General features: G+C 39.6%; 1 protein-coding gene across 6 annotated transcripts in view; it reads left to right on the top strand.

Moving 5' to 3' along the window:
• GPBP1 (GC-rich promoter binding protein 1) overlaps positions 1–3,578 on the top strand; it is an 80,094-nt gene extending 76,516 nt beyond the window's left edge. For all 6 annotated transcript variants that reach the window (XM_075932413.1, XM_075932415.1, XM_075932414.1 and 3 more), the window contains 2 exons: positions 1,646–1,748; positions 2,627–3,578. In XM_075932413.1, the coding sequence (XP_075788528.1) occupies positions 1,646–1,748; positions 2,627–2,785 (262 nt within the window). In that variant the 3' untranslated portion in view covers positions 2,786–3,578. The remainder of the gene's footprint in view (positions 1–1,645; positions 1,749–2,626) is intronic.
• Positions 3,579–12,108: the final 8,530 nt, after the last annotated feature.

The raw sequence follows: 12,108 nt of genomic DNA, 5'->3' as shown, positions 1-12,108 counted from the left end.
ATAACCTGGGGGGAAAAGTGTGCATTATACTTGAGATTTTACGGTACTCCTAATCAATTGGCATCCTAGCTCTGACATAAAAAATAATGCCTATAGCTAATCCTTCAATAAATTATCTAAAGGTTTATTAAGAAAATGAGTAATATACAGGTTATAAGGCAAGCCAACATACTCTCACAAGTAAGTTACCATTTGAATCCCAGTAGTGACAGAGTTCAAAGCATCTTTCAGGGCAGATCCAGGAGATTCTTGGGGAATCTCTGGCCTTTCAAACAGCCAGAAAGATGCAGTTTCTTCTTGTCACAGATTTGTATTCCCTTCCGCCAGAGTTCATGATAGGAGTAAGGATGTTAAAAGGCAGAGAATTGACTAATCGACCTCATGATTAGTAGATGAGGAGAGGCCAGGCAGGCAGCCCAGCTTCTGCCAGGCAGGCAGCCCAGAACTGCAGCGGGAGTGGGCCCCTATCCAGTGTGAGCTGGGTCTGAGCCAAGACCACTGCGGCTCCACGTTTTAAATGTAGTAAGAGCCTCCTGGGTGGGTCTTACTACATTTTAAAATGCTGAGCTGCAGCAGTACTGGAACGATGCAAGCCAGGACTGAGCTGGGCTTGCTCAGTCCCGGCTCGTGCAGGGTCCAGCAGATCCTGTCCGTGGGGGGTCCTAGCAGAGAGTTGGAACCCCCATGGAGAGAGTTGCTGCTGGAGCAGCCTCCCCTACTCTCCTCTGCCTCTGATAGAGGCAGCAGCGCAGGGGGGCAGGCAGCATCGCAGAAACGGTGCTGGGGAAACCGACTTTTAAGCTGGCTGCTGTCCCCTCTACATCCCTAGATAGTTCACGTGCATGTCTCTTCTTCGTGAGTGGTCCAGTTTCCAGCTCGCTTGGTCTTTTGCTTCTAGTCTGTTTTCCCTGTTGCCATGCTTCTGGAGAGAAGCTTGGGAGTAAAATAAATCCTCCATTCACTTTAGAAAATAGATCACATGGTTTGAGTGATCATAACATTTCTGCCTCCTCACTTAGGATAGCATGAAATGTGATGGCGGGGTCTCTTTGTTTTAAAGTAGACTTTTATGAGTATCTCTTCAGTATGCCTCCATAGTTAGCAGTCTCTCTCTGCTGGTAGTGGCATAGTTGGCATGTGCAAGTGCCAAGTATTGTGGACACATTTATGAAAGTCCGTTCAAAGGCTTACCTTTAGCATTAAGGCATCTTTCATAATTGAGTTCTAAAGTTATAAACAGGGCTCGACAAGCTATAGAATCTACTCGCCCATGGCGAGTAGATTTCAGCTGCGCGCCCCGTCTACCAGCGGCGCACATATGCACAATGCGGCTCTTGAGCATGCGCAGTGCGAGGCTGGCAAGCGGCTTTCGCCGCCGTTTGTGAAGCCCTGGTTATAAATATACGTGTTTACTGAAGAGCCAGAATAATTCTGAAGGGTTAGCTCCTGCCATTTCAGACTCTATGCATATGTTAAATAAAAGCAACAAACACTGTTGTTAAAACCAAACAAACCCTATGAAGTATGTGTATTTTGCAACTGGGTATTGATCACAATTTTTGAAGACCTATTTAAATAGTGTTCAAAAACCAGAATTTTGAATGTTTAATGTAAATGTCACAATATTGTCTTTTTTCCCCCAAAGGTTGTTGAAGGAGATGGGTTGGCAGGAAGATAGTGAAAATGATGAAACCTGTGCTCCACTAACAGAGGATGAGATGAGGGAATTCCAAGTCATTAGTGAACAGGTGATACTTATTAAAAACTACCAAGTATTTGCATTTTATTTGTTTACACATTCTTTCAAAACACAATGGAGGGATATGCCAATATTAGGTTGTGACATTAAGCGAACTAGGTAGTGCGAGATGGCTTCGGAGCACATACATATTATATGTTCTGCAATCTGAAGGGAAATTCAGAAATCTGGATGATTTTACAGGATTTTATTCAGTAGTGGTATTCCAATGTTGGCCCCAGGATATTAGAGAGGTAAGGTGGGTGAGATGTTGAACCAACTTCTGTTTATTGCACCAACAGAAATTAGTCTAATAAAAGATATTACTTCATCCACCTTGTCTCTTAAGAGTTTTTTGTATTTAACACCTCCCCCCCCCGTATGATCGTCAGAAATAATTTTTCAGGGCTCTAAAAATCCATAGTTGAGTGAGCCTTGCAAGTTCATTTTGCATCACATTTCTTGTCACTTAAAGGTAAGCTTATATCTAGTACTTATGGTGTAAAACTATTTAATTTGCTTTCTTTGCTACCAGTGATGTTGCTCCATGGAGTCCATAGACTCTCCAATTCCTTCATATCAGACTAGAGGGGGTTTTCTTTCTGCGGACTCTTTTACAGTTGCATAATTTTCTGAAATCTGGGGTTTCTTTGGCTTGGAATCACCGGAAAAAGGTTTCCAGGAAAAGAGGCGAAGAAGCCATTGTGACAGTTTTTCCCGCATCATTAGAATATTATCCTGATTGATATGAAAAAAATGAATCTTACCATGTAATATATTTGAAATGTCCTACAAGATCCACAGTTGATCAAAAAAGAAACATTGTTTAGTGTAATTAATTACTGCTGTCAATTTTCTTCCCACTAACTATTTTCTTTTACATTTCAGTTACAAAAAAATGGCCTTAGAAAAAATGGCATTCTAAAAAATGGCCTCATCTGTGACTTTAAATTTAGCCCCTGGAAAAACAGCACTTTCAAACCCACGATTGAGAATGAGGATACTGAAACAAGCAGCAGTGACACATCAGATGATGATGATGTGTGAAGAATTCTCTAACAGCTTTAGAAATTTTTGTGATCTCATGCAGATTTGGGGGTGAATTGTTCAACCCCCATTCTCAAGCTATAATTTATGTAGAAAAATCCCCCATTGGAGGAAGAATTTTGGGACTTCTCTCTGAAGAAAACAAGGAATGTTGTGTTGGGCTGTGAACATTACTATAATTACTTTGTAAATGAATGTTGTAGAATGAGGACTTTGGTTGATCCAGCGTCGACTTTCTTCATCACTGCAGCATTTCTCTGACTAGCAATGTGACAATGTAACAAATGAGATTTTCTCATTTAATAATAAAAACAAAAATTGTATAATGTTTTGCAAAGCTTCTGTCTTAAATGTCCAGGTCTTTAACAAAAAGGGGCAACTTGACAGTGTTTTGCTTGCTGAGACATTTCTTTTACAATGGAAACGCTCAAGTCCATTTAATAAGCAAAAAAGGGGCAATGTATCATGTTGGCTTAAATAAGCAAAGTGCACTAAAACTTTGTTTTCTTGAATTGAGCTGTTGTTCTGTTCCACTTTTTCCAAACATAATTGCTCTTTAGCAATTAATAGTTTAATTATTGTAACAGCAAAAAGACTATTGCTACAATTACAGATTTATAGAACTGACCTCAGATCAAGAGCTTTATTTGGTTGCTTCAGGTCCAGGAATCTTAGAGTGGATGTTAACAAGGATTTTTTGTGGGAAAAATAAACATTTTGATAAATTATTCACATGCATAAACATTGACTCTGCTGTCTGGATCTACATGGAAAATAAACTGGATTTACAGAATATTGTCTCAGTGCATAGCATCACAAGTATTGTTTATAAAATCCACTTGCAATTTGCTTGATCTTTATTAGGTTGCAAGTATATTATAGCAGCAATGGTTGCCTTTTACACTCTTAGGAAAAAAAGCCATGATGTTAATCCTTGCATTTACTGCTATCAGTTTCATTGGTACAATAAGCAGTTGATTTCAGCGGCCTTGTTAAACATGATTTTTATAGTTGCACTATAATTCTTAAACCACTGTGGTATTGATATGTTTGTTTATTATTGGAGATAGTATTAGGCATGTCCAAATTTACATTATGGGTTTATATTGTTTTTATTTCTTTACATTTTTCCTTCTGAGGTTGTTCCAATTTTATATAGCAGGGCTACTCAACTTTGGAAGCCCTGGGGGGCCACAATGATACTCACAGCACATGCCGAGGGCCGCAACTTAAATGTGGTTGCATATACAGGCAAATATACAGTGAGCCCTCGCTACTTTGCGGTTCGACCATCGCGGATTCACGACTTCGCGGACTTTTTTCATTACTTGTCTCCGACCAGTAGCATCTTCTCGCGGCCACTTTGTTTGCCGCTCTCTCGCCGGGTAGATGCTGCTACGTTACTGTGTAACTTTAACCTGTGCTGTGCGTGACTGTTTGAAGTTGAACTTTTTGTTGAACTTTCTGTTTAACCCCTGCAATGGCTCCCAAGCGTAAAGGGAGGGTTTTAAAAGTCTGAATATGCATGTTAAATATGGTGTCCCTACTTCGCGGATTTTCAGCTATCGCGGTCGGGTTTGGAACCTATCTACCGCGATAAACGAGGGTTCACTGTATATGCAAATAGCTTTTCACACTGATGGGCATGAATTCAAAGATTAAGGCAAGACTACACACACGCAAGCCCCATTTAAGTCAGTTCTGCTGATATTAATAAAATTCAATATATACCCAATTTCCACCCATATGACAGCGCTCTTAAAGAGCAATGACAGTCCAGGAATTTAACTACTAAAATGCATATCAACAGAAGACCATTATATTGACTAATTTTTTGTTTTGGTTCCCACCTGCAGGCCATGTTGAGCCCTGTATAAATCCAAACTGCACCGCGGGCCGCAAATAGGCCGCGGACTGCATGCAGCCTACGGGCCACGTGTTGAGTAGCCCTGCCATATAGCATAATTTAAAGCATAAATGCATGATACAATTTTCTAGTTCTATAATATAGACCTATATAGATGTATGCAGATTTTCCCCTTGAAATATTTCCTATTTTGCTAGATCCTGCATAGTGTTATGTTTTATCCAAGATTAATTTTCACTATGAAAGTCATTTTCCTAAAGGGCAGAATTTTTTGATTAAAATACTAAATGTTTGGGGTTGGGAAAACTTTTTACAAGTGAACATTAGACTCGTTTTGGCAAAATTGTAAAAGGAGGTGTTTAAACAAATACATGCATGAAATCGGGTTTGTACTATAAACTGAACATATTTAAGCATGTGTTTATTTGGGCACAGGATATCTGAAAGTTATCTGAATGTTTTAATTTCCTGGTTCTTTTCCTAACAAGAATTTCCATGTTTAAGAAATGCTCCTCTGTCATCACTCAGTTTTGACAGTTTAATCTGGTTTGTATTTTCCACTTGTTCGCATTATGCACCTTGCCTGTACTCTACCAAGGGCTAATGGCATGACCCGATTAATTTAGATATCCCTGTCCTTTTTTTTATGTAGGACTTGGGATATAAACCACCTGCTCTCAACAGGGCTTAGGATTTGAGGGATTTTTTTTTACACAGCTATGCTTTAAGTCTTTATTAGCTATATATACAGCATATATTTGCCAAGCAATGTTTTATGCTCACCATTTTTAAAAGACAAATTTTACCCGATGGCTAGTCAGGATTTATTTGTTCGGGAGGGTTTGACAATGCTTTTGCATATTACAGTTGTGCAGCGGGGTTAGAGTTTTGGCAGTTTGATGTTGAACCTCAGAGGTGTGTGTTTGCATGCCAAGTAAGTTATCCCAGAAAGTACAAAAATATATGTAGTCTAGAGAAATAAGAAAATTATAGGCCAAATTTTAATAATTGCATCTTTAAATATCACTTCAAGGTGGTTACTCACTATTTTAGGTGCATGGTAATCTGTGCCTAAAAGCATGTAAAAACCACAGTGATTAATTTAAAGGAAAAGAGAATACTGAACCAGAACAAAAATGGTAAACAGTATTTTCTGCATGTGGAGAACTTTTAATGGAGATTATACCTTTGGAGACTAGTCCTACCTCTGGGTGGGGGTACTGGTCTCTTGTGATTCTTAAGGAGGAGAGTATATGGTATTCCCCAGAAGTAGCAGTGAATCCAAAATAATTAAAACAGTTTATACACGGAAAAAATAATTTCATTAAGGGCAGTTGAGTCCTGATTAGTATGTCATGGGTAACATGAATATTTATAAATGGGCAAAGGTGAGTACCTTTAAGTCCTATGAAACTAAGGCTAATATTCTCACACAAAAGTAGCCATATAAGGAGTTGTCTTAAGACAGGCAAATTAATGAAAAACAAGAATTTTAAGTGAAAATTAAATCTCACGATTTGTCTCTGTTTACCAACATCAAGCCTAAGTTTCTTTTCAAGGAATACATGTTTAATGGCAATCTGTTTTAGTGTCTGAAAATGCAATAGCATTTCAATATCCTTTTAGAATAAAAATTTAATTTAATTTTGGCAGTGCTTTCAGCATAGATGGGTAAAATGATAGCAAAAGGCCTGAAGATGTCATTGGAGCTATTTGGTTTTCTTTGTGATGCTGCTCTAATTTTTTTGGTCTCTTACAGTTATCTTGCACAGATGAGCACAATGACTTGTGCTGAGTATTGTAAAGCTGAGGGGACGAGAGTGAACTTCTTGCTCAATTCAGAGTTTTATGCAAGGAGGAAAACACTTCACATTTGCTTAAGTTCAAATTAGTTCTCATCCAATCACTGGTTCAGTGTTTTCTTAGGTAGATCTTAGTAACTTTCAGCTCATGAATAATGTATTAGTGGTTTCAAATAATTCCATAAATTCTTAATGCTTTTTGATTCTCAAAATAGTATTTTAAAACTTTATTTATTCTTAGTGTTTAGTCATCAGTCATAGTCCTTTATTAATAATCTTTGAAGCATTTAAGAGAGGTAACCATGTTAGTCTGTAACTTAAGAAAATGTAAACAAGTGGTCCTGTAGTACCTTAGACTAACAATATAAATGTATAGTATCATGAGCTTTCATAGGCACAACCTACCTCTGTTATCAGAAAACTATCAAACACAATCCCCGATGATGCCACTGAACACCTGGTGACTGAGCTATGTGCCTTTGTCCTCACCCACAACTATTTCCAATTTGGGGACAGTTATATGTTCAAGTCAGCAGCACAACTGTGGGCACCTGCATAGCCTCACAATATACCAACATCTTTGTGGCTGACCTTGAAAAGCGCTTCCTCAGCTCTGGTTTCCTAGCATCTTTACTCTCGTTAGTCCACACTAATGACATGACATGTTCATTATATGGACCCATGAGAAAGAGACCTTGAAGAATTCCATAGGGATTTCAACAACTTCCATCCCATCATCAGCCTTAGCCTGGTTCCACTTCCTTGACTCTATAGTACGCTTAAACAATGGCCACATTTCCACGATCTTATACTGGAAACGTACCAACCATTATACATACTTACATGCCTCTAGATTCTATCCAGGACATATCACATGATCAATTGTTTACAACCAGGCCCTGTGCTCCAATCCCACAGACAAACACAGGGTTTCTATCAGACATTCTTAACTTAAATATCTACCTGAGGAAGTAAAAAAACATTGACAGAGCCAGATGAGTACCTAAGATCAGCTTTTTCAAGATGGGCCCAACAAACAAAACAACACTACTAGTCATCACGTACAGCCCCCGACTTAAACCCCTCCAGTGCATCATTAACAATCTACACCTTATCTTGGAAAATGATCCCGCTTTTTCTTTCAGGCCTTGGGAGGCAGGCCAGTCCTCGCTATAGACAGCCCCCCAACCTGAAGCAAATTCTTTCCTGCAACCATGCATCATACCTCAAGCATACTTACCCAGGAACCTACCCCTTGAATAAACTCTGTGCAAGTGATACCATCACAGGACCTAACCACATAAGCCACCACATCAGAGGCTCATACAATGGCACATTTTCTAATGTGATCTGTGCCAGCAATGTCCCTCTGTCATGTATTTTGGCCAAACTAGACAGTCTCTATGACACAGATTAATGGACGTACATCAGATATTTAAAATAACACACAAACCTATGGGGCAACATTTTAACCTGCCTGGGAAGTCAGTGATGGATTTAAAAGTAGCCATTCTTCTACAAGGTAATTTCAGGAACCAAGTGTAGAGACACACTACGAAACTGGCTTTCATATTCAAATTTGACCATCACTCAAGGACTGAACAAAAACATGAATTGGATGGCCCATTGTATTCAACATCCAAATGACATCAAAAGCTGAATATTGGACACAGCCCGTTCTTTTAGCCTCATTTAGTACAGACAAGATAATAGGTGTTTTCCACCCTTCTGCTGTCCCTTTTCTGCTTTAAATGTTGGGGTTTCTGTGCCTTTTGCTCCACTTATTTGAAGATGTGGATTCTGCTCATGCTACCACATTTTTTGTTAGACTCTAAGGTGTTACAGGACCATTCGTTTTTTTAAATCTTTGAAGATGGGATTTTTGGTCTAAGTTGGTATGAACATTGCTTAAGCATTTCCAGATATATTAATTTCCAGTGGATATGTTATATATTCATATGGTTTCTTGCTTTAAAAGTAGGCGGTTCCAGAAAGCCTAATGAACTCCATATTACTGCATAACACATCTTACCATTTATGTAGCAAAGATACTAGGGCGCTATTAAATTTCAATAGCTTTGCATTTAGTTAATATATTTGCAAATACATGTATCAAAAGAAGCTTGTCAGAGCTCTTATCTTTTCCCCCACCTGCAACTCCTATCTCTGTTTTTGGTCAATGTTTTTGATCAATATGGATGACCCTTGTTGCTCAGGCCCATAACCTGGGCTTCATCTTCATCTCAGACCTCTATCATGGTCACAGGATGATCTCTGCCTTATCCCCCTGTGCAGTCTCTTTTGAGTATACACTTTTAGTAGAACTTGTCTCATGCTTAGGATGGTTTGGGGTGCCCCAGGCCCTGTGCTTTGGGGCGGGCGGGGGGAAGGCTGTGGTGGTCACCTCAACCATTCTTCGTATGGGAGGGGACCAGAATATTATGGGAACCTGGTTCAAGGGTCGCCTCCTTTCCTCTCACTGTGGCAGCAGGAGCTGGAGTGGCCCCAGCAGCCTGCTACGGTGTGCTGTGCTTGGCTTCTCTGTGTCAACAGGACGCAGAACACCCCAGCCCTAAGATGTTCTGCTTCCTGCCACTATGGAAAAGCAGGCACAGCAGGCTGAGAGAGGATGGCAGGGCGGGGCAGAGTAGGTATCTGGGCCAAGCTGGCTTCCACTGCTGTGGTGAGTTTGGGAGGAGGGAAGCAAATCCTATTGCCACCTGGCCCCTGGCAATCCCCTGGCTTATGTTGTGTGGGGGTAGGTGATGGAGCAGGAATGGGAAGGAGTGTGTCAGGGCAAAGCAGGGTGGTGCTATGGGGATGGGGGGAGGGGTTGCCCCAGGTTCTACACCCTGCACCCTCCAAGAGATGACCCTGACCTTAGGTTACAGATTTTGTTTTCTTCACCTCTCAAGGGAGTTATTCAATGATGCAATTGTTGTTAGGTTGGAACTGTGAGTTGCAGCTCCCTGTTTTCCAACAATGTTAAAATGATTGGCACAAATATATTTTGCACTTGAAAGAAACTCGACCACAATCCTGTGATTTGTGACCAAAGCTAATTTAAAGTGATTCAAAACAGCATCTTCAAAAACCTGCATATTGTTTGTGTGCACCCAGGTGCTCAACAATCAGAGAGAAGCTTAAAACAGAAGGGCTACATACCTGGGCATTGGGATAGTCTTGCTGCCCAGGCCCCTGCCACAGAACCTGTATCTCAGCCTGTCTGTGAACAGCCCTTCAAATAAACCTCTTTTTCTGGAAATATTTTCTCAGTTAATGGCCAAGTAATTCTTCACAAGATGTTTTAATTCTGGCTTTTGTCACTTGTTTCATTTCCTGTTTTTTTTCATTTCCTGTTTTTTTCCTAACAGCGTCTTTTGATTCAACTCCATTTAATGAGATGGAATAACATCAAGCAGTTAAACTGACGTACACACATTAATAAAAGTGATACAGATATCTCTGTTCTCCGCATCCTTTCTCTAGATCTTCACCTTCCAGCTATGTCTAAACATTACAGATTCTTTTGGCAAAACATATATGACAGTTTTATTGGTGTTGCCTAAAATAAGAAAATATCTGCCCACACAACTTGGTCAGGCTATCATCTCGATTACTACCGCTTTCTCTCTGGCCTTGTCAAATACTATCTTGGTCTTCTCATATCTGTTTAAAATGCTACTGTATAGATCATTCTCTTAGCCCTTGGCTTTGACATCAGACTTTCTTTAAATTCCTTCATTGCTGTGTGGTCCCTCCCACCCCCAGTCTCTTATCACATCAAATGTAAGCTTCTTCCTTTTGCTTTCAAGGCTATTTATGGTGTATCCATACCCTACTTATCTCTTATTCAGTATGGAAATGTCAGCTCCCACCTGCAATCAGCCTCCATCACCCATTTGTTAAATTTTCATATGGGTACCTTCAAGCTTTCTCCCATGCTACTCTCTCACTTGGGAGGAATTGCCTCCAAAACTACCTTAAAATCCCCTTTTAAAACTCTCCTTTGCCTTGATGCCTTCACCAATCAGATCCCCACTTTTACTCATCCATTGTTTGTCTTCTACTTAGATTGTAATGTTTGTGGCAGGGGCCATCTTTTTGTTCTGTGTTTATATGTTTCCTAGTACACTGAGGTCTGCTGCATGAGCTGACAGGTGCTATAGTAATACAAATAACACTATGGACTTCAAGTCTGACACTTCTGAAAACTTTAATAGCAGAGTGTACAAATCTGCTCAATTGAATGTCTTTGCCCTATATCTCCTGTATTGACTGTTAGCCTTTCAAGTTGGCCCTGATAGTTGGGATATTGTACAACTCTCAAACCATCCTGTGGGACTTTTGTTCAATAATATGTGCCAGTAGCCAGCAGGTGGTGCTAAAGATCTTTCTCTAGAAAATGGTTCTCTTTAAGGCTGTGGGGGCTGATCCTACTTAGGTCTGATCTACACACGGATTTTGTACCAGAACAATTATTGGGTTAGCGGTGTTAGTTTTAAAAACAAACACAGACATTGTTATACCAATATAAACACTACTGTTGCTGCAGTTATATTGGTGCCTTATATAAACAGAGCTTCTTCCTGTTCAACAGCTATGGTTTTGTTCATGAAAGCTCATGATATTATATATAGTTTGTTAGTATGTAAGGTGACACAGGACTACTCATTGTATTTAAAGCTATACTAGTGTAATTGTATCTATACTTTGGGGTGAAGGATGGGAAGGGGAACTGTACAGCTTTAAAGTAACAGGTATAGTTAAAGCAGTGCAACCTGGATGTGTGGAGAAGTCCTTACATTGCACATATTTGAGTTAGAATGAGGTAAGATCACAATCCAGGCATGCTTATGTTAGCCAAAGTAATATAACCATTGCACTTCTGAAAGTCAGAGCCAGTGGACTCTGAGTGGTTCTGTTTCATTGGTCCTCAGGCCACACCCCACTCATCTCTGGTTCCAAGTAGCTGTGAACATGTGGCAGCAGCCATATTCTGGGACACCAGTTTGACTGATGGGCTAACCCCGGGGTGGCCAACCAGTTAGAGACCAAGAGCCAAAATAGCTGTGGAAAGAGTGTGAAGAGCCACATACTATATATTTTTATATATCTATAGATAGATATAGTGCACAAAATGTAGTGATAAAAAATAACATTACAGGACATTTCGGACAAAAACCAATAAAGTCTCTAGTCACTTTAAAAAATTCACAGCTAGTCCGTAGATCTTCAGAGAACTTGACAAGGAACAAACATCAACTTAAAAAAAAAAAAACCTTTAAAAATACAGTAATATTCTCACTAAAAAAAAGCATCCTCGCCATGTATTTTACATTTAACACTACTGCCCTATTATTTCCTGTGAGTTTTTTTTAATTAAACTGAACTGAGAAGTAAATTAGCACAATTTGAAGTGCCTGTTTCACTCCAGCTTGTTGATCTGTGGTATGGTTTTTCTCTTTTTTTTTTAAACTTACGAAGATTATGGCTTTTTTATAGTTCTAAAAATTCAGGTCTGACCCAGACTGCAAATATGAGAGGTTTAAAAACAAGAATGGAAAGACTCATCTCAGAATAATTGCTTCTGCCTCGCAAACAATAGACTTTGAATTTTTGTTTAAAAAAAAAAAGTGTAAAGCAGGTACATG

Source organism: Pelodiscus sinensis, chromosome 6 (genome assembly GCF_049634645.1).
Source record: "Pelodiscus sinensis isolate JC-2024 chromosome 6, ASM4963464v1, whole genome shotgun sequence".
In the NCBI taxonomy this organism is placed as follows: Eukaryota; Metazoa; Chordata; order Testudines; family Trionychidae; genus Pelodiscus; species Pelodiscus sinensis.
Note: the sequence above shows the minus strand (reverse complement) of the source record. Positions and strands in the feature narration are given on the sequence as shown.